Source organism: Anastrepha ludens, chromosome 2, assembly GCF_028408465.1.
Source record: "Anastrepha ludens isolate Willacy chromosome 2, idAnaLude1.1, whole genome shotgun sequence".
Lineage (NCBI taxonomy): Eukaryota > Metazoa > Arthropoda > Insecta > Diptera > Tephritidae > Anastrepha > Anastrepha ludens.
The window spans coordinates 23,803,758-23,828,195 of record NC_071498.1 but is presented as its reverse complement, the minus strand read 5'-3'; the positions used below and the strand labels follow the sequence as shown (position 1 = coordinate 23,828,195).

At 35.8% G+C, this 24,438-nt stretch overlaps 1 protein-coding gene across 1 annotated transcript in view; it reads left to right on the top strand.

Annotated features, from left to right (window-relative positions):
• The first annotated feature begins 22,257 nt into the window (after window positions 1-22,257).
• The window catches only part of LOC128865376 (uncharacterized), a 65,276-nt gene continuing 63,095 nt past the window's right edge, over window positions 22,258-24,438 (top strand). Inside the window, exon 1 of the mRNA XM_054105688.1 lies at window positions 22,258-23,424. Within this exon, the coding sequence (XP_053961663.1) occupies window positions 22,876-23,424 (549 nt within the window). The 5' untranslated portion in view covers window positions 22,258-22,875. The remainder of the gene's footprint in view (window positions 23,425-24,438) is intronic.

Below are 24,438 nucleotides of genomic sequence, written 5' to 3'. Positions count from 1 at the left end.
TGGTTGTTGCGGTTTATGGGGTGCACGTCGATAAGCCAGCAACAATTCAAGAGCTAAAGGATGAGATAATTCGGCACATTAACGGCATAGAACCTCAATAATGCCTCAGCGTCTTCGAAAATTTGGACCATCGGATGGAGGTGTGCCGCCGAGGCCGCGGCGGCCATTTGGCCGATATTTTATTCTACACGTAATTGAGCTATACCAATAATAGCACAACAAAGAGAAATGATAATAATTTAAAAAAAAATTTTATTTTATTCAAAATAAACACCGGCCCTTGAAAGTTAACCACCCTTTATATAGGGTGGGCCATGTAAAATTTGCTTTTTGAATCGGCTATAAAAAAAAAAAATAATCAATATTTTTTCAAACTTTTTTTGTCATTTTAAAGACTGAACATTGTCATTTATGAATGAAAAAAAATTTCGTTCCAATGACTGCCACGACTGGCTTTACAGTAGGCCATTCGATCAACCGAAAAAATGTCCCGATGATTCCGCCAGACCAAAAACCGCACCAAACAGTGACTCGTTGTGGATGCATTTGCTTCTCCTTCTTTCTGAGCCCCAAATCCGACAATTTTGCTTATTGACGTAGCCACCGATGTGAAAATGAGCTTCGTCAGATAAGATGATTTTTCGGTAAAAATAAAAGTGCTCATCTTCGGTCAAACGATTTTCTGCCCATTGAGCGAACCGAAAACGCATTGGATGGTCATTAGGCTTCAGTTCTTGCACTAATTGAACTTTGTAAGCCTTCATACCGAGGTCTTTATGCAAAATTCTCCTCAAAGAAGTGCGTGAAATGTTCAATTCTTGAGAACGATGACGAGTTGAGGTTGTGGGATGTTCACGCACATCTTCGGCTACACGCACTGTAGGAGCACGTTCCCGTGTTGTTTTCTCCATTACAGCTCCAGTTTCACGAACACGATTAACAAATTGATCCACAAACTGTCTTGTTGTCAAATCTTTTTTTGGATTTTTTTTTCAAATTTCTCACAGTTTGAGTAGAAGACTCACCACTTTGGAAATAGGTTTTCAATATTTCCCAATTTTGTTCAAGTGTATAGCGTCCATTTCGTAAATGTCAAACCTTTAAGTAAATTATGAACACATTTGACATGTCCTTTGTGTTACCATTCTCAAAAAAATAGGTGGTTCAAAAAGCAAACGCTATATGGCCCACCCTGTATATATTTGCAGCTTCAGACTGCACTTAGATTCGCAAAAGAAGGTAGATTCTATTTGTGGTTGCAAGTAACGCGCAAAGCATTTCAGTCGCAGTTTTGGTATGGCATGGCATGTTTTATTTAGATTTGCTGCATGTAAAAATGGTATCTAAGAAACCTGTGTGCTTGGCATTAGAAAAAAAAGCTGAAAGCCTCCGGTTTTTACGAAAGGAATCAAGTGTGACGTGCTTAGAAGATCTCCTTCATATTAAACATTTCAGAGGCATGGACATTGGGACTTATTATTCGGTATAGTTCCCCTGCGCATCAATACATTTGTTCCAACGAGATTCCAATTTCTGAATTCCATCCCTGAGGTGAGCATCTGAAAGGGCTGCAGAATACGCTTCCACAGCTACTCTGGCCCCATCATTTAATCGAAAACGTTTTCCACGCATGAATTTTTTCAGGTCTGGAAACAGAAGGAAATCGCTGGTGAACACGGTGGACGCTTCAACAATTCGAACTTTATTTAATGGATTTTAGCCATTATCAAAATGCTCTTGTGACTCGGTGCTTTGTCCTGATGAAAAATAATGTGTTTCTTTTGCAAACTGGCTCACAGCTACACCTACGTACTAAACACCTCTCCACTATCTACCACTCTCCCCGCGGAACTGTCCAAAAAAGAATTACCTCACGGAGCTGGTTACCTTATAGGCTGCTAGTTATTTCGTCTACGCACCTCCGCGCGTCTAAGATCATTGTGGATATATTTTGCATGCGCGCAGATTCGCTTCCAGTTACCGCTCGATTTTAGCATAAAATCTATAATATTTTCTCCGTTTAATATACCACAGGTTTCGGGAGCATAGCGTGGGCATTGGAACAGGACGTGATCAGTGTCTTCTTCCCTCTCCTTGCAGATTGGGCAGCTTGGTGAACTATCATGGCCGAATCTATGGAGGTATTTTCGAAACATTCCATGCCATGAAAGGAATTGGGTTAGATGGAAGTTTCTTTCCCATGGATTCTTTCAAACCACGTCGTAAGAATGGGTATTCGCCCATGCGTCCATATACCTTTCGGGGATCTGTTCCACCGGTCTTGCCAGTGGGCGATCGAACGACGCCTTTCTTCTTCTGCAATAGTTTTACGACTTGATCGTCGTGCATTTCTTTCGCCAAAATGTCTACGGTGCTAGTCCTGCTATAACGAAGGAAGCATCGTCCGAAATTGTACGGAGCCGCAGATAGTCCGCAAAGCGCTTAGCCGATAGACGGCTATCCGTTTTTTTTGTATAGCTATTTATGTTCAGTGCATCAGCCTAGATCGGTGCGGCATATAAGAGAACCGAGCTGGCTACCCCGCTATATAGGATTCCTTTGCTGTGGCTATGTCCGCCGTTGTTTGGCATTATTCGCAACAGACAGGACTGCACACTCGATGCCTTCTACTCCTTTCTTTCTGCTGCTTATAAGGACTACATCGGTCTTATGCTCAGCTAATTCCAACTTCATAGACCTTACCACCGCGATGTCATCTGTGAATCCAATGACTTTAGATCTAGGGGGCATATACAGTCTTAGAACCCCGTCCCCAGAGCTGATCCCTGAGGAGCCCCTGCTGTCACGATAAACTCCTCAGCGCCTTTGTCGCTTTTAAACCGCAGTTCTCAATTATTCGGATAATATAACTAGGCGACCCATTTTTTGTGAGGGTCTCCAGTATACGTTGCCAGCTAGCTGTATTAAAAGCATTTCTAACGTCCAGCGTTACCACAGCGCAGTGCTCTTTTTTCCCGCCGCGCCATCTCCTGCCTTCAAAGGCTTCTGTTGCTAAATCTACCACGCATTTGATGGCATCCACTGTTGAGCGGGATTTCCTGAAGCCAAACTGGTATGTGGATAGAATACCTTTATCTTCAGTGAAAGATACTCTCGAGAATTTTTCCCATTGTGTCTAGTAGACATATTGGTTGGTAAGACTCAGGTTCGCCTGGCTACCCTTGGGTGAAAGCACAAGGTTTTGCTTAATCCACCTCTTTGGGAAAGTGCCTTCGTTAAGGCACGTTTGGAATACTGCTAGAAATATGTCTAGACGTTTGGAAATCGCTAATTTCAGGACTCTATTTGGTAAACCATCTGGACCAGAAGCTTTCTTAGACTTTATTTTATTACACGGCGCTTGGAGTTCTTGATCGGTAGTACGAGGGATGTCACCTGCTTCGTGTTGTGTGCAGGATGCCAAAATGTTTTCAGATCTTTGAGGAAAAAGAGTAGTAACAATTTTACGCAGCCTTATTGGGCAAATAATTTGGAGTGTGTGTACGCTTTTCATTTTGGATAATACCACCCGGTACGCGGTGCCCCAGGCGTTGATATCAGCTTCCTCACAAAACTTCTTGAAACTTTCTTGCTTGCTACTTGCTAGTTCTAATTGATTTTTTAGCGCCTGCTTGGCTGATCTAAGATTTTGAACATTTTCTACAAAATCAGGTCTCCCTCTACTGCGCTGCGTCTAGCGCGGAGGCATTGAGATCTTAGTGATTTGATGTTTTCGTTCCACCAGTTGCATGGATATATGTGTTGGTGCATTACTCGCCTGGGCATGGAGGCATCGCAAACTTCTCTTAGTCCTTCTACTAGGAGTTTCGTCCTATTCTCGGCAGAACCAGGAGGGAGTTGAAGTTGCCCAATCATATATTTAAGGACTTCGCTATCAAGCTTCTCGTCCTTCCACTTTGGACCTGTCCGCTTGGGTGCAAGTTTAAGCCTCCTTTCAGTAATGTCCATTATGAAAGCTTGATGGTCACTGTGAGGGTAGCCCTTGTTCACCCTCCATGTGATCTTTTGAGCAATGGAATCATTTGCCAGGGCAATATATATGACTGATCCCATTCCCATGTTACGGTAGGTGTAAGTTGACCCGCTATTTGGAACAGTAATGTGGAGTGGAGCGAATGCTTCAAGAAGCATCTCTCCTCTTTTGTTTGTGCGCCGGCTGCCCCATTCGGTTGTCCAGGCGTTGAAATCAATCGCTACGATTAAAGGCGATTTCCCACTAGCTTCCCACTGTTCGTACTGCACTGCTGTCAGACTGGATCTTGCGTAGCAACTGATGAAGTTAATTCCATTTATTTTGAATCGCATTCGAATGTGTTTTTCTTCCATTGTTAGCGAATGCGGCACCCATTGGGCACACAGCTTTCTGAAACCCAATGCTTCGGTCAAAATACTGCTTACACTGCCCAATGAAATGTCTGAGGCATCTACTAAATCTTTTTCAGTCACTTGACGATTTTCCAATACGATTTCTTGTATTCTTTCTACGATTTCTGTATTTTTTCTGTGTTTCTACTGTTTTTGGACCTCCTTGACGTGGATCGTCTTCAAGGCTTGTACGACCACGTTTAAATTCAGCAACCCATCTTTCTACTGTACTAATTGTTGGCGAAAAGTCCTTATACAATCTCAAAATTCGTTCATAAATTTCATGCTTTTAAACCTCCAAAAAAAAAAAAATTGTTTCGAATTTACATTGAGGGGGGAGCCTGCTTTAGAGGCTTCAAAAAATCGTTTTTTGCGTGGATTTTTTTGGGAAGGAAAGAAATATTCGATTGAGACGAAACTTTCAGGCTTTATTATTATATATTTCAACAGCCAAACAAATTTTTATTTTAGTATAGTATAGCTTCTAGTTAAACCAAGAAAATTAAACAAAAAGTGTGAAATTCAACAATTTTTCGCAAATTAAAAAAAAATTCATTTTTTTGGAAAACCAAATTCACTTTTGATTGTTTAAAAAGTGGGTTAATCATAACTTTCTTAAGGTTTTTTAGGTTCAACTAGAAGAGAATTTAATTCCGAATACAATCAATGTTATCTCGTTTAACTTTTTCCCTATCTTTCCGGCCAATTTGGAAAAATGGTAACAATAAAAACCCGAGAAATCGCACTTCGAGCGATCCGGCCGCTCGTATACCTGCTCGGCGCTTGCTCACAATTTCTTCTGTAACTCCGAAAATATTTTGAATTTGCTTCTGAAATTTGATTATGAAAAAACAAATCGATTTTTTGAAGCCTCTAAAGCAGACTCCCCCCTTAATATAAAATGTTAATTTGATTGCGTAAACATTTATTGGCGTGATATCAGTTTGAGTCAGATATCAGAAAACCAAAGCCGCGAAAAACTGATGTTAATGTGGATAGAACTACAATACGCAAGAGCAAAGCAGATGCTTTTAAGTCGGCACGGCAAATAATGCTTGAAATAAACCAAGAATCTGGTCTACAGGTGTCCAGAAAGCTAACGAAGCCCAGCTGTTTGGCCGCATAACGTAGTAGCCCGGTGTCACGGGTTCAAAAAATCGAATTTTTGTTTTACATTTTTCGGAAGAGAAACATCTTAAAAATACGAGTATACTATAAACATTTCAGACAGAAATTTTAATTATTTTTAAAGTTATAACTAAAATAAGAGAGCGCGCTGTAGTGTATGAAAGCGTGTGACACGCCAGTCGAAACTTTAAGCGCGTTTTTCCCAAAACCATGATTTCGAAATTTCGGGGAATCACTGACTCAAAACTATTCAACCGATTTGGCTAAAAATTTAACCCGTTTTTCTAGACACACATATCTAGATCCCGGACCTTTAAAACATTTAATTTTTTAATAAAACATCATTTAATTTAAACAATTTATGAAGAAAAAAATTAGATTTTGAGAACCTCTTTCACAAGTCCGCCATTTTGTTTTTGTTTTTTTATTTTTATGTATATTTTAGGTTCGGGACCTAAAATAAAGTCGACAAGAAAAAATTAATATCTCTGAATTTTTTATTTCAGATGACTTTGGAAGGCTGTGTGTTTCCCCGAACCAATAATCTTTTTTTTTAAGAACTCCACTTTGACGTCAAAAATTTAAACAAATTAACATAAAATTAACTTAAAAAATATTATTTTATATACATACTTCAAAACACCAATAAAAACATGTAAAAACTTTAAAACGATCACATTTTATTTTCTTTTTAAAAAAGATTCATGAAAAAACGGGGAAATTTCGGTCGTTATACCGGACTACTACCATAAGCAGAAAAAACAACTCCTCTCAAAAAGACATATCAAACACCGACTAGTCTTTGCAAAAGCCCACAAAGGCAAATCTATTCAGTTTTGGAAAAACGTACTTTGGACCGACGAAACCAAAATAAATAGGATGGGACCAGATGGGAAAACTATTGTACGTCTTCCAAAAAATCAAGCGCTAAATCCTAGGTTCACAAAAAAGACATTTAAACACGACGGCTGAAGCATCATGGGGTTTGGGGAGCTTTTTCCTGGCATGGTGTTTGGCCGATTGTTCGCGTTGTTGGTAAAATGGATAGATTTTAGTATCTGGATGCACTCCAGAATAAAATGGAGCCATTTGTGCTTGAGTTTATGTCATTAATTTGGACATTTATGCAGGACAATGATCCAAAGCATACTGCAAAGACAGTGAAGCAATGGCTCAGAAGAGAAAAAATTAATGTATGTACTCATTGGCTGGCGCAGAGCCCTGATCTCAATCCAATAGAAAATTTGTGGAATGACGTTAACCCGACTAGAAATTTTGGTAAGGCGGAGATTAGGCGTAAATAGGGCAGACCGCATTCCAAATTTGCGCCTCATATGACAGTCAAACTAGGCCCAAGACCCGAAAGGTATCGCCACACATCTGCCTCATTAGCCGCAGGTTCGAAAAACCGAACTTCGGTAATACTCCGGATGCCCTTCTACAAACCAGTTAGGGTGAGATACTGCCACAGATTTTCGTGACCACAACCAAATTTGGTATTGTTCTGGCATGCCAATCTTTGCCTTGCCTAACGTGGGCCTGGTAAGGTAATAGTGAGGCGTGCCTCAGTAAGGCCTGCCTAATTCGGGCCAAACTTCAGCATACCTCACTGTACTTAATTCTAGCCGGGAAGGCCAAAATCGCTAACAAAAATTTTAAAAATTTTGATGATTTGTGGGTCGCAGTTGAGGAGGCTTGGCACTCGATTCCAAAGGAAAGATGCCACAAGCTTGTATTTAGAAAGCATGGAGCGACGGCTTGAAGAAGTAATCAAAAACGGAGGATTTAGTACAAAATTCTAATCTGGTAATACAATATTATTACTTAACTATCTGATTTGTTTACTATTTTTGCGGCAGGAGGTTTCGTGAGTTATCAACGTAAATTAAATCAAAACTGAAATTCTTTTTGACCATTTTTATTTTTTATGTTGCTTTTTTCCCAGTAAAAAAATAATTATTTGAAAACATATTCAACTCTTTGCTTTCAAAGTCTAAATGTGCTATTTATATGACCATGGCTGTATATATATGTTTGTATACATGCATACATACACACAAATACGTGCTGTAATATAAGTGATACATATTCCTATATATGGATGTATGTATATAAACATGTATACGTACATACATCCGTATGTATGTGGAGATTGTATGTACATATGTATACTTATGTATGTACTTGGGGTCGTACCCCATAGTAGCTTAAATCAACTTGTGATAAAAATTAAATTGTTTTCTTAGCAGTTTTCTAAATACTAGATAATTTTCCGATTTTTTATTTAATTTTATTTCTTATTTACATTTGGACAAAAATACTAATATTAAGATTGTTTACTGGAACAAAAAAATTAAATAAAAATTGATATAAATCACATTAAACTCTCCTTTCGACTTAAGCTACTGCGTGTGTCATACTACAACAGTTATCATATATGTATATGTATGTATATGTGCACATATGTACCTATGTTAGGTATACCAATGTATGTATGTATATGAATAAAATATGTATATAAACATAAAATTGCACAAAATGACGCACTTGATAGACGCACCCACCCCAAAATTGTTTCTATGAAATGAAGTGAGAAGAGGAACATCTGTATGCCCCACTGCTTAGTATGTTGCCTGCAAAGGTCATTATGAAAACAACAACAAATTGGCTACTGTATAGAAAATGTACACATCTATCTCCAATACTTGCCTTATACATTTGCAGGTATGTTGAAACGAGTACATAGTGGAGCATAAAAGTTCTCTTAGAGAGCCAGAGAAGTAAAATGTCCCAACATAACATACGGCAATGAGAGAGACGACGTCGAAGATTGCGTTAAAACAACGTTTGAAAAATATGAAATCTAAGAGCGTCACCAATGCGTTAGATTAGTTTATTAAACATGTGTGTATGTATGTATGCATGCAGGTACGTATTCATCTCTTTGTAAACCTTTTGTTGCTGCTGCCTGGTGATAGCGAACAGCTGACCGTTCTCAGCTTGGGTTTGTTGTGTGAAACAGGTAGCGGAAAATAGCACGAAATAGCGTCACAGAGAAGAGCACCAATACTGTTGAGAGTATGAGAGTAGGGTGTTGATAACGATTCGCACAGCGAGTAACAGTGAATTTATTATCTTTGAGATACACCGGCCGGTAAAGTATCTATCGCTGTATGCGTGGCATCTTTTTGTTGACGTAAACAGAAACGCCACAAATGAGCCACAGCTTTGTGAACAGCTGTTTACGCAACAATGTTGCGAACGTTGGTGTTTGTTGGTTGTGTATTATATTTAGAAATGTTGCTGGGACATTATTACGAAACTGTTTGGCTGCTTGTTTGTTTGTTTGTTGGAGAGTAAGCCGTGATGCTCCGAGAAATGTGATTTTAGAGAGCACAGAAGGTGGGGCGTTTCGAAAACCGCTACTTGATTTTCGGCGAATATGACAAATGAGCGGCGTCAGTACTGAAAATAAATAAATCTTTGTGTGCAAAGCAACAAGAAAAAATATGATGCAAGTGTAGATGTATGTATGTATGCATGTATGTCTCACTTTCGCGCATTCTAGCTCTTCTTTTATTTTTGGTTTATTTTCCGTACTGACGTCAGGGCCCGTGGGGAAGGCGTAATCTTGTATTCTATCATTCTTGGGTGTTGCGAATGTTATTAGGTTATGCCTAATTTTTTTCAATCGATTGTTTTTTCATTTTTGTCAACATAATTTAGTGTTTTTTTGGTATTGTAGTGACCACGCAAATGATAGTTTAAATGCTCTTGTGTTCAAATGTGTGTGTGTATGTATATATGTGTGGATGTAGGCATGTGTGTATGTATGCCTGTTTGTAGGTGTACCTTTTGCTGAAGTACAAACAAAGCATATTTTCTACTGCGTAAATGTTTTAGAATGGGAGCCAAAGTTCACTCTATGCGACATACACAACATAAATCCACACATTCGCACATACATTTGTACATTTTTGTATATTTAAAGACGTGTTTATGTATGTATGTATACATATAACGCGTAGCATTGAAATATTTTTGTATGCGGCATTAACACGAATAGCTAATTTTGTTTTGAAAATGTTTTTTCCAACGCACATATAAAAGCGATGGCGTCATCACCAAATTGCCCAAATTTTTGTTCCAAATGAATTGCGAAACGGCATCATCGGCACTTGTTCAGTCATTGTTTCCAATTGGCTTTAAAAGAGGAGGCTAAATTATCCATCCCTTCGTCTTATTGTGTCTTTGTAGTTTTTTGTAGTGGGTTTCTCAGTTATATTCTGCGAGAATCTATGCACAGACATACATACATATGTATGTATATATGCATGTACATCTCTCAACATGAATATCATTAAATGCATGGCCCAGTAAAGGTATCACCAATTCATGTACCCGAGTGCCCACAAGTGGCTAAGAGAGATGAAAGTTTGAAATGAATTTTTTTGATTTTACAAATTTCGATTCTTTTCCCTTTGAGTTTCTGGCTTGAATAATTAATTTTTTTATTTTTTTTTTTACATTAAATAATAGAGAATTATTCCGTGCTATAGCTAATAAATGCGATTTACTTAAAATTTCGGGGTTTTATTTTTTATATTCTTTTTTCGTAGTTCTTGACGCATAAAGGAGAATAATTGGGGCAAAAATCATTCGCAATTTTATGTTCTCAATATTTTTCATCCCCATAGGAATGTATAGTAAAGTACAGCCCATTCGTAAAATCGCTACGCACATAAACAATTAAGGTATCTGGTAAACGGCCATATTTTCCCTGATTTTCATAAAAATTATTTAAAATAAAGAAGTCAATATATTTTTTTCAAAATAGACATACAGTTTATTTATGCATTAAAATAATATAAATTTGTTTTTTTTTTTTAATCATTTAAAATGGAGGATGTACACTCAATTCTTCCAGAATGGTCGCAGCGGGGCTTCTCAATCGGCGGGCATTGTACCAAAAATTTTTCTGTTTATTAATGTCATAATTTCTATATGAATTAAACAAAAATGAATAAAAACGCGGAATAAAATGCTTAAAAAAATGAATTTTAGGACGAATTTTCCTACTATTTTTGCTTCGAAAAAATAATTTTTTCGAAAAAGTGTCGAAAACTTGTATTCACATAGAAAGTAATATCAAAAAAAAGCTGATTGCAAAATTTCAGGGAGATCGGTCAATAACTTTTCGTGTTATCATGTACGCCAATTCGAAAAATTTAGTTTTAAGAAAAACGCGTCTAAAGTCGCCAACGTAACTATACCTCTCCCAGCGCTCGAACGCAAAGAATAGAGTCGTCACGGTTGACGATATATAATATAAGAAATACCTAAATTTATGTTCTAAATGTTTTGACATATTCTTAAAGGATTATACTAACATTTTATAAATAAAAAAAAAATTCGAAACTTTACAGGTGTCTGCTTTCAAAACCGACATGGTAAATATAATTCAGAAGGTCAGACCGTTAACTGTCTCTCAGTGGATTTGAAAGAATCAGCTGGTTGGCTGACGTAACCGGGCTCATGACAGCGGTTTGTTTACCTGAGATTGTATTGGTGATATACGCAAAAAATCAACACAGTCTTCATTCGTCTTGCTTCGTTGCTTCGTTGAACAACGACTCATTGGAAGAGTGTGCGAATACGTGTGAGATGAGCGGGTAGAACTCTGCTGACGAGTATTCGGTGACTTGCCAACCGAAGTTGGTCGCACAATTTTTTTCTCACCACAGCAGATTGGTCAAATCTGGTAATCTATCGCAAAACAAATATTGGACTCGTCGTAATTTATAGTAACAAGCGGAAAAAATACCGAAGGATGATAAATTACAAGACTTGGCCATTCGCAGCTAATTGTGATAGCAACTTCGGCTGTGACGTCAGCAGGGTTTAGGCAGCAGAATTCTGATAATTAAAGTTGAACTGCAGAACAAGCCTGGCTAAACATTTCTGCAGAAATCATTGACAACCTTATAACTTATGCCTCTGTACTCTATGAAGATGTGGTTGTTCGATTATTGGAAAATCGTCGAGTGACTGAAAGATATTTTGTAGAAGCCCCAGGCATCTCATAGGGCAGTGTAAGCAATACTTTGACTCAAATATTGAGTTTCAGAAAACTGTGGGTACAAAGGGTGCGGCACTCGTCAATAATGGCACAAAAACACCATAGTGGCAAAATTTTTCTAGCAACAGGTTTTTGGTATGCGAAAGGTATTTTGTTTGTGGACTACTTGGAAACTGTTGAAACAACAAACGCAGAATATTATTGTAATGTTTTAGACCTGCTGAAGGAAAAAAATTCTTGAGAAAATACCCAGTTTGCAAAAGAAAAAAATTCTTTTTCATCAGGCCGATGGGCCGTGACACAAACGCGTTTTGACAATGGCTAAAATCCGTGAATTTAAGTTCAAGTTCTAGGAGCATCTACCGTGTTCACCAGATTTGGCCCCGAGCAACTTCCATCTGTGTCCAAACCTAAAAAAATGCATGCGTGAAAAGCGTTTTTAATCAAATGGTGAGCTCCCAACACCTGTGGAAGCGTATTCTGCAGCCCTTCCAGATGCTCACTTCAGGGAATTCATAAATTGAAGCCTCGTTGGAAAAGTATTTGTATGTTCAGGGAAACAACAGAGTGTATTTCGAATCATGGAATTGAGTTTTCTTATCGAACCTCAAAACTTATTGAACAACCTAGTAATGTCACGGTGTGAAATAAATTCTACGATTTTTTGGTTTTTTTTTTATAATTTTATTCCACTCAGAATAGTACCTGTATTTTTCAGCGGTGGAGGTGATAGTGCCAATAATAGTCACCAGTACGATAAGTTTTGCTCGATACTGTACATAAGAATAAAACTACAATATGAAGCAATTTTCATATTTCGAATTTAAAAGGTCATGCAAAAATACAAAAACAAAAAAAACTGGAGTTGCGAAATTGGGCGAAGGACGCCCTACCCCCCTAGCGGCCTTCATTTGAGTTAAATGAAATATCATAAATCAGGCTTTAATCTGGCTACGAATATTTCGGCTTAAAATTTACGATCCCTGTGAGCTTCACATGATAATACACGGATAATTCGACCAAGCGATAACAATCAATGTCATACGAGAGTTTTTCATGTTCATTTTTAGTCGAATATCTTTTTCCTCGAAAAGGGTTTCTGGTGTGGAATCTATGCGACTGTATTAGTGGGCTATTTCGGTTGTGGGCGAATATTAGTTGGCCTGATCTAATGTTATGTGTGCATTTAATTATGCGTATGTACATTAGGGATGCACGTTTGTTAGTTGTGCATTTATTTATATATTTTTTTAGAAAAAGTAGAATTTACTTTTGACTTTGTTTAACTCGAAATGTCGGAAAATTTAATAAATTTATTAACTGAAATTATGAAAAACTTATGAAACACTCAAAATTATAAAAAATTCAATATTACAAAAAGATCAAAACTATGAAAAATTGGAAATTCTAAAAAGTTAAAAACTGTAAAAAATTGGCAATTATGGAAAATTAAATATTATGAAAAATTAAAATTTTTGAAAAACTAAAAATTATGAGAAATTAAAAATCATGAAAAAATAAAAATTATGAAAATTGAAAATTATAAAAAATTCAAGGTTGCGAAAAATTAAAAATTATAATATACAAAACAACAAATTATAAAATTATTAAAAATTAATAACATTTCAAATTTATCAAGAACTCAAAATTATAAAAAGATCAAAATTATAAGAAAATTAGAATTAAGTAAATTTTTAAATTATAAAAAATTAAAATTATGAAAAATTATAAAAAATTTAACATTGCGAAAAGCTAAAAATTATGAAAAGTAACGAATTATAAATTTATGAAAAATTAGTAGTTATGGAAAATAAAAAATTATAAAAAACTACAAACTAAAAATGATAAAAAATTGAAGATAAAATATTATAAAAAAAATATATGAAAATTATGAAATATTGAAAATTATGAAAAGTTGAAAGTTGCGAAAAATTATGAAAAATTAAAATTTATGAAAAACTCAAAATTTTAAAAAATTACAAATTATATATTAATAGGACTATGAATAAGTTCGTGCGGTTTTACAACAGATGGCGTAACTTGATTATTATTCCATCGATCCACATTTCCAAACATTCATTGGAGAGCTACTGTCGTAAGGCATAAACGTCAGTATAAGTTTTTTATTTGAAGCGTAAACAACAATATTTTTACCACACTTGAAAATGTCGAATTTCGTGCCAAATAATGTGTTTTTGCGGGGAATTCTTCTTCATTATTTTAATATGAAGAAAAAAGCAGCCGAAAGTCATCGTATCTTGGTGGAAGTTTATGGTGAGCATGCTCTATCTGAGCGAACGTGCCAGAATTGGTTTGCACGCTTTAAAAGTGGTGATTTTGGCTTGGAAGACGAAGAACGCGAGGGTGCGCCGCCAAAGTTCATGGATACCGAATTGGAGGAATTGCTCGATCAAGATCCGGCTCAAACGCAAGAAGAGGTTGCAAAAACTTTGGGAGTTGATCAATCAACCATTTCCAAACGTTTAAAAGCCATGGGAATGATCCGAAAGGTAGGCCATTGGGTGCCGTATGAATTGAAGCCAAGAGACGTTGAACGCCGTTTTATGGCATGCGAACAACTGCTTCAACGGCACAAAAGAAAGGGTTTTTTGCATCGAATTGTGACTGGCGATGAAAAGTGGGTCCATTACGACAATCCAAAACGTCGGGCAACGTATGGATACCCTGGCCATGCTTCAACATCGACGTCGGCGCAGAATATTCATGGCCTGAAGGTTATGCTGTGTATCTGGTGGGACCAGCTGGGTGTTGTGTATTATGAGCTACTGAAACCGAATGAAACGATTACGGGGGATGTCTACCGACGACAATTGATGCGTTTGAGCCGAGCACTGCGAGAAAAACGGCCGCAATACGCCGATAGACACGACAAAGTTATTTTGCAACATGACAATGCTCGGCCACATGTTGCACAAGTGGTCAAAACATACTTAGAAACGCTCAAATGGGATGTCCTACCCCACCCGCCGTATAGTCCAGACCTTGCGCCATCCGATTACTATCTCTTCCGATCGATGCAACATGGCCTGGCTGACCAGCACTTCCGTAATTACGATGAAGTCAAAAAATGGATCGATTCGTGGATTGCGGCAAAACCGACCGAATTTTTCACAAAGGGAATCCGTGAATTGCCAGAAAGATGGGAAAAAGTAGTAGTAAGCGATGGACAATATTTTGAATATTAAATTTGTAACCATTTTACGTCAATAAAGTTTCAAATTTCGAAAAAAAAACGCACGAACTTATTCATAGTCCTATTAGAAAGATCAAACTATTATAAAAAACTTAAAATTATGAAAAATTAGAAATTATAAAAAAATTAAAGTTGCGAAAAATTAAAAATTATTGTATATAAAATAATAAAATTATGAAAAACTCAAAATTATAAAAAATTCAATATTATAAAAAGGTTAAAATTATGAAAAATTGGAAATTATAAAAAGTTAAAAATTGTAAAAAATTGTTAATTATGGAAAATTAAGATTTATGAAAAACTAAAAATTATGAAAATTCAAAATTATAAAAAATTTAAAGTTGCGAAAAATTAAAAATTATACAAAACAACAAATTACAAAATTATTAAAAATTAAAAATTACAAAAATTTAAAATTTATCAAAAACTCAAAATTATAAAAATTTTAAAAACAGATCAAAATTATAAGAAAATTTTGAAATTATAAAAAAGTAAAATTATGAATAATTACAAATTATAAAAAGTTAAAAATTGTGAAAAAGTAGTAATTATGGAAAAATTTAAAATTATGAAAAATTATAAACAATTGAAAATTGCTAAAAGCTAAAAATTATGAAAAATAACAAATTATAAATTTATGAAAAATTAGTAATTATGGAAAATAAAAATTATAAAAAACTATGAACTCAAAACTACAAAAAATTGAAAACTAAAAATTACTTTTTCTAAAAATATGAAATATTGAAAATTATGAAAAATTTAAAGTTGCGAAAAATTAAAAATTATACTAAATAACCAATTATAAAATTATGAAAAACTGAAAATTATAAAAAACCAAATTTATATGAAGAATTCGAAATTATAAAAAAGTTTAAAATTATGAAGAAATTAAATTTGTGAAAAATTAGGAATTATAAAATGGTAAAAGTTGTGAAAAAGTCAAATTATAAAAAAATTAAAATTGTGGAAAACTAAAAATTATGAAAATTGAAAATGATGAAAAATTAAAAATTATAAAAAATTTAAAATTGCGGAAAGTTAAAAATTATAAAAAATGAAAATTGGGAAAAGTTAAACATTATGAAAAATTAAAAATGATAGAAAGTAACAAATTATAAAATAATGAAAAATTTGTAATTATGAAAAATTTAAAATTTTTGAAAAACTATTTATGAAATGTTCAAAATTATAAAAAATTGAAAGTGGCGAAAAACTAAAAATTATAAAATTAAAAATTATGAAAAGACCAGAATTGTGAAAAATCCGAAATTATAAAAAAATTAAAAATTATAAAAAACTTAAATTATGAAAAATTAGAAATTAGAAAAAAAAATAAATAAATAAAAGATAAAAATAAAAGTTATGAAAAAATGAAAATTTTGAAAAACTTAAAATCCATACTATAAAAGTGAATGTCAGTATGCTGTCCGCGCATCACTACGAAACGACAACACCAAATGACGTAAAAAATTGTATACATTCATATTTTCACCCAATGAAGGTTATAGGCATGTTTTTATAATGGAACTCCCTTCCCACAGCCCCCAGGCCGCGCAACCACTCTCATTCGTCACTAATAATCGAATATTTGCTTAAATTAAATCTAAAAAATCTTAGTTTTTCCTATTTCCCACTATTTATAGCACACTCTAGACTTCATAATCCGCATAAGCTGTTCAACTATGACCCAAATGCAAAGTTCAAAAACGGTTTGAGTAGAAAATTAATAAAAATAATTTTGTTTGATATTTTTCTGATTGGTTGTTTAGATTTTATTCAACGAGGCATAGCAACGGATGCTGGGTATTGTAATATCATGGTTTTTAATAAAAAATTATTTGCTATGAAATTATTGTTTGTAAATCTTTTATATACATATCCAAAATCCCTCAAACTACTCCTACGGGAGCGGGGCCGCGGGTTAAAGCTAGTTATAAATAATTAAAAATTATGAAAAATCCAAAGTTATAAAAAAGTAAAAATTGTGAAAAATCAAAAATCAAAAATTACCTAAAATTCTAAATTAGGAAAATAAAAAAAATGCTGAATTGGCCAAGAAGTATAAAAAGAAAATACCTTTTGAGCTCTAGTGGCATCTTTACTGCTATTGAGCAGAATTACTTTTGTATTGCGGCTTAAAATTCAAAGTCAATGGATGCTCTCCATTGGTGCAACATCATCACGGCGAACCCCACAAATAGGAGAAGGAGCTCGGCCACCTGCCTAACAGAAGTGTATGCGCCAATTATTATTTTTAGATTCCTTCAACTCCTATGTGGAGCAAAGCATCTGCTTGGAGGTGCTGGTAGAATTCTATCACCAAGCTAGGACAGGCTGACGAGCAGCTTACTTGACTGATATTTTGATATTTAATTTGCTAACGAATAATTAACTACATATCTACTTCATTATTATATAAAATGTAATGAAAATAAAGACAATAACAACAAAGATATGAGAATTAGTCTTCTTAATGAGTTGGGTACGTAATGCTGTATGATTCTGTAAAAAATATTCTGTATTGCCGAAATGCTGTATTGACAAAATTCTGTATTGACGAAATGCTGTAAGTAAATGATAAGAAATTCAACAAATTTTATAAAAAAAGTACGCACTGTTTTTCTTCAGTTTCGATAGAATCCACCGTATTTTTGCGTAGAACTCCTTTTCGCGTGGGCGGCCTTCGACCGCGCTTCAAAAAAATAACCCTCATCAGTCCGACTCCGGCTACGCAATCCACCGTATTTTTGTGTAGGACTCCTTTTTTCGTTGACTTTTGTCAACACAAAATTTTTTCAATACAGAATTTTGTTAATACAGCATTTCGGCAATACAGAATTTTGTTACGTTAATGTAGGGATCCCCTTCTCAATAAATCCTGCGAATAGAGAAGTAACTTTGTTATGCCGCCTCAAAATAATAGATGGAACCATTTTCGACCTTTTTTACTACCAGTAAAACCAGGTTATACTCACAATTTTCGATTTATTGATTAAATGACACCACCTAAGCTTGAAAAGGGTGCTTTCGATCAATAGAATTTAATTATCTGACTACTAAAAAATGTTCGAAATTTAACTAGCCTTAAGATTCACCTACGAGTACATAGTAAATTTCATTAAAGATAAGGGATTAACATTAAAAATTAGGTACGCCATACTGGGGCTCGATTCTCCATTCCTATGGAAATATATCACAAACTAGTTTAACAAAAATCCTTCAAAAGTTCTTTTTTCCAAAACAAAAGTTCTTCCACGCATTGGCTTTAAACTATTTATTTTTAAGTTCACTCAGCAAGACGATTAAGCAAAATTTTTTTAAGTGCCTTTAAATGAATGCTCTAAAATGCTATCTGAAATGAGCATTGACGCTCAACGCTCCAAAAACCTTCAGGAAAAATTACAATTTCTTTCATTCAAGTATACCAAAAACAACGCCAAAAAATTACTTATTTTGGATACTTATTTTGGAACGCTCGCTGCCTGGCTAGCCACTTACATACACAAATATGTATGTACATACAATAAAGCTCTCAACCCTAGTCGATATTTAAAAATTCGTGCTATGACGTTTCATGCCAGTCAAATCCTTTACCGCAACGCACAAATCGTGTTTATTCTGATAGGCTTTTAACGCTCAGTTGTATAAATTCAAGTCCTTTTTTCCACCCACAACACAAAGTTATTTCATTGGCGCAATAAAATCACTGTTACGCCGTAAATATTGTGTATGTATGTATAAGTACATATTTCCGTAGGTCTGCTAGAGGAGGAGTTCATGGTATTTGGAATATACTCGCTTTTGTTTTGTGAATTTACCGAGTACAGTTGCACTTTTAGTATCACAACTAAAAAAACCAACAAATAAACAATATCTAATAGTTGGCCATTTTGGTTAGCGAGTATTCTTGTATTATCTTTGTTCTTGTTCAGGTGCTCTCATTACGTGAGTTTGCTGATAGCTCGGAGCGTAGGTTTGCCATCAAACAGCTGTGGATACCAAATGAAAACAAATATGTGTGGAGATTAGTGTTTGGCGTTGTAAGAGCAGCAATGAGAGTGAAAAGAGCATGAGTTATTATGTGGAATTGTGGTGGTGGTAGTGATGGAGAGCACACTTCAACCGGAAATTATCCGAATCAGGTGGCGAAAAGAATGAGCCGACGCAACCTAGAGTGTTGTTGCCATACGTATGAGACGATTTCGAGATAAACGCGCGGCTGTGCTTCGGAATCCACCAAGTTGTTGTTTACATTTTGATGATTTCGTATTTCGTCGGTGTATGTGCCGGCGTTGGTTGCTGTTGCATTCTCTTCAGTTGTTTGGGTTGTGTTTGTCGGTTATACAAGTATGCACTCTTTTTTTATGTTACCAAACATTTGTGAGTACGAGTATCTTCATGCTGATGTAGTTTTTAGTGTTTTGTTTTCTAATGTTTTCGGTTTTCTGTTTTCTGTTTTCATTGCTGACGTTATTATGACTGTGGCTACCGCTCAGCTGCTATATTTATTTTAATTTTCTGCTCGTGTTTTTACTTGTTCCGTTTTCTTTTGCTTACGTCGCTGTATGCACATACATATGTATGTATGTAGTTGTATGCGTCGTTTGTGTCGTCGGTAAGCTCCAACACAGCACAGCACAGCATAACAGCTCTGAGAAAAACATATTGTAACAGCTCGCACACATTGTGGACGTTGAGCGGGGCATAGTGCAGCAATAAACGACGTAACAGAGCAACGCCGAAAACCAACATTCATATTCGATGAATTCAGTCGTTGATAGTCAACTCTCGTGTACGGGTGACAAGTGTTGATTCGTTATCCGAACTCAGCAAACAAAAATAAAATAAAACTAAAAATCAAAGCTAAAAAAGCAAGCGTATTGTGTCATTCCGCGCCTTCAATTAAACAAAAATCCAGATCCGGAAAACATTAAAACCATTCAGAAGGCAATTTAATATACATACATACATATGTATAAAGTGACTAATCAGTCGTCAATCAAAGTGGGATGTAAGCAAATCCCCAAAACACTCCATGAGTGAGAGTGACTGTGCATTTCTGTGTGTGGCTGTTGATAAGCACCAATGTAAATATTGTCGCGTATTGCCGGTCAAGCTAGACATGCCATCGGACACTAATTAAGTGTAATTGTGACACTCGTGCGGCACAACAACAAAATAAATTGAATGAAATACGTGCACACATACATACAAACATACGTAATCTTATAAGAACTCATTTGCCGGACGCTTGCAATGCTCGATGCGACGACATTCAAATTTGCTAATTCTTGGTTTTGTTATCGTAAAGAAACCGACGTGCATGTGTGCGTGTGTGTGTGAGTAGTGCAAAGTGCTGCTAGAAGTTTTGAAAAGTGACTGACAATCGTTTTCAAATTCCACTTTTCGTCAAGTGCGTCAAACATAAATTGATTTGTAGCTGCTATTCATGCAAATCGCTGAAACTAAAGCCAAATCGCTATTATAAATTTGTTAAATTACCTTTACCATACAACAAAGATAACAACAACAAGCAATCGCAGGCAAACAAACGAGCGAAATATTTCCAATAACTGACGTCACACATACATATGTACACACACACACTACTTGTGTGCTAATAAAAAAAAAACAAAAAAAAAAACAAAAACAAACAACAAACAAAAATATCAATAGCAATAACAAGCAGCGATAATTGTGCAAATAATCTTTGTGAACTTGAATAAAGTTTTGCTGCCTTGAGTGCACTTTTTGCTATTCGGTTTTTCCTCAAATACAATAATACTGAAATTATTTACAATTCCTTTCGTTGTAGTGTTGTGGCAAGTGCAATTTTTTGTTTGTTTTTGAGTTGACGTTGAGTGACGTCTGGCCGCTTGTCAGTTTTTTCGCTGCACGTAACAGTTTTTCAGCCAAAACTGTTGAGTAAACGCGCACGATAAGTAAATCGGTGGATTATGCTTAGGAATAAGTCGAAGAGACCACAGAGAACGCTTAAGACGAATCGAGTCGAGCATGTAGCGAGCGTTGCGAGTGAAGCCAAATATGCGGCCACCCCTTTGCCATGCGAATCCGTACAATTGTCATTCACGCTACAACAACAAAATATCAAAGAAGAACTGATAGAAAAGAATAACAAAAATATCGATACGAACTTTTGTGCAGAGCAACAGCAGCAGCAGCAACAAAAACAACAAGCTATAAAACAACAATCGCAACAACAACACCAACAATCGCAAAAAACTCCAAAAAGTTTAAAGTTAATTATTGGCGCAGTTATCGCAAAATCACGCAAATTTGTTGTTGTGCCTCTAATATGTAAAAGTGTATTAGGACCTGTCTCACGCTGGCACTGTTTCTCCTTCGGCTGAGTGCAATTTGACAACTTCAGTCAAACGCTGAAGATTTGTGCGTAAAACGCGAGTGAGTAGAACACCCGGCTCCCCAGCACAGGAAAGCGCGTGAAAGAAAGCGCAAGAGACTTAAATATTTGAAATAAAAACTTAAAAGTCAGTTAAAATTTTTACTACGAAAGAAAAAAAACTATTACAAAAAATTGTGTGAGTGCCAGTGAAATTCACTGCAAATCAGACTAATAAAGATAATTAAAATTGTTAAAAAAAAAAGAATTTGCCACCAAAACTTTCGCTTATGAACACCGCTAAAAGCAATTTTCGAAATCGCACGCATATTTGGTGAATACTTTTCGTGAGATTGCAAGTGTGTGAGAGAGAGAGAGAAGAGGTAAATGCTGCGCGTTATGCAAAATCAGCTTTGACCACGAATTCCCTAAGAAGTTAAATGAAATAAATTACCGCAATTTAGTTGCCACCGCAAGGCAACTTTATTTAAAAAGATGAAATAAAAACTAAATTAACACGGAAATAAGCTGAAATGCGGCAAAAACAATAATTCGAAGCAGAAAAAGTGTAAACAACAAGTTGAACAACAACACAAATTATCTACGCTTAACCACATACATACATACGTACATACATACATACGCAGGTACAGGTGTATAGGTGTGCAAGTATTTATCGCAGTGCAGAAATAGTGGCAGAGCAGCGTTACTTCATACATAGCAACAAAAATAAAACTGCACATTGAAGCGCTGTGCGCCGCGCCAAAAAAAATGCAAAATAGCAACAAACCCCATTAGCTATGTATGTATTGGTGGTGGTTGCCCATTCTATTTCTTCATATATCGAGCTTCCGTTATATATTTTTGTTTAGACGAAAAATGCATGCTTTCTGTGTACTAAATTGTACGGTGCGCGCATTAATTAACTGAGGCCCGCAATCAACGTCCCAAAGTGCTAATAAATTGCAATTAAATTATAAACAAATCGGAATGACACCTAACAAAATTTGAAATTATCTTTCCTTTGTTATGTTAAATTTATTTTGCGTGCGTTGAATACAAAAAAAAAAAAGAAATAATAAGAAAAAAATTAATAAAAAGAAATTAATTAAAATAAATAAAAAAAAAATTAATAAAAAAATTAGTAAAAAAAATTAATAAAAAAAAATTAATAAAAAAAATCGTATCCCCTCGAAAATTTTCATTTAAAAGGTGGCTATTAAAGAAAAACCGTCAAAAGAAAAAGTGTAAAAAAAAACTCGAAAAACCAAAAATTCAAAATATTAATGAGCTAATAAATTAAGGCATATCAAGAATGTGCAATAAATAAAACTCCGTGCAGACAAGTGAAATCGTTTAAATTTTGGCATAATGAAAAAAATTTAGAAAAAACATTGTCAACTATTTCTAAAAACAAAAGGCGTCTATAGCAATCGTGAATGAAATTAAATCTGTGTTTGCAACAAAACTGAAGACAATCATTGAATTTGCTTTTTTTTTTTTGTTTTTTCTACAAAAGTGGCAACACAATTCTCAAGTGCAACGCCTAATCTGTGCACCCATTTTTAAACCGCTAAAGCAAATTTTCCTCGAATAATTTCGAAAAGTTGTTGCCACAATAGCCAAGTACTTGCAACCTGCCTTGCTTACACATTTACTAATTTTATTTCTTTTCGCTTCCTTTACTATTCTTTTTGCACAAAAACAATGTCCACTGGTCGCCGTTTAGCTAAACGTTCAATTATTGGTACAAAAGTTTGTGCTCCTGGTCCGGACGGCCTTTGGTATTCTGGTGTTATACAGGACGTCAAAACACCACCAACTGCCACGGTCACTTCGTCGTCGCTCTTGGTGGACGCGAGTGACACAGCCGCATCCACTAATAATAACAACGGTACAAATCTTACCGCCGATACTAAGTATATAGTACGTTTCGATTTTAAGACACAAACAATGCAAGATTCTTTGGACACTTCACCATCATCGTCGTCCAAATCTTCCGTTATAATGGAGGCACGTCGCGCAGTGAGTGCACACTTGAGTCCAGCTCAAGCTTTGCGTCGCAACGCAATGATAAAGGAATTTCGCGAGTCGGATTTAATTGGTCCGGGATTTCGTTCAATTTTGGGCATACAATTGCATCCGGGTCAACGTGTGTTTCTCACCTACAACGGACGTGAGACTTCGGGTGATGTCATCACTCACGATGTGGAAAGGGATGAGGTAGTTGTCAAGATTACCACCATCGGAATAGAGGTAAGTGCAGTTAGACACGTTTTGTTGTAGAGTACCGGCTGTAAGCTGAATAATAATACGGAACATTAGTATTTAAACTTCTCTTTTTCGATTTAGAGGAAAACATCGGAAGAATTTACATGAAAGGGTGATCAAAGAGGGCACGAAAATTCAAATTGATTGGGTTGGTTGGTTGGTTAAAGTGGTTATTCTTCCGGAACCCGACTAGCGCTTCCGCACTATTTTGTTGCCACATCCTCGTTACCAACTTGTTTAGCAGTAATTTACAGCAAGACTATATCCAGTCTGTGCGGTTTAAGAACCTTATTAGGTTGTTGTCGTCTAAGCCAGGCAGTTAGTTGTGCGAGACTCTCGAACAGCAGTTGGCTCAGGGTTACCATTCTGTCCTTCCATAGGGCAGGGCATTCACAGAGGAAATGGAGGATTGTTTCCTTTTTCTCCGGTTGCTTACAACTGTCGCAGTATGTATTATGAGGGATGCCCATTTTGGCTGCTTGTTCTCCGATAGACCAAAACCCAGTTATGACCGCCGTTAGTCTCCAGGCGTCCCGTCGTTTCATGCTTATAAATGTGGACGTTTGCTTAAGGTTGGAGGTGGGCCATAACGTTCTGCTAATTTTGCATTTCGTCTGGCCTTTCCTTCTACAATCCGCGATTCAGAGGTATTTTAGAGAAATTATATTCTTGCCTGCACCTAATGGTGTGAATACCGATTCTGCAAGAGCGTTATTCATGGCAGATCCCCCTCTTACCAGGTCATCTGCTTTTTCGTAACCTTCGATATGTTGATGTCCCGAGACTCAGGTTGAGGTAACGTTATGGTTTACACTCAAGGTCAAAAGACTATTCCTACTTTGTTCCACCACTCTAGAGGTTGTTGTAGACGAACCCAGTACCTGGATTGCAGCTTGGCTATCCGAAAAAATAGCGATATTGCCCTTAAAAGTGAAATCTGCGATTAGTAGCCTACAAGCTTCCCCAATTGCAAGTACTTCCACCTGGAAGACACAATTT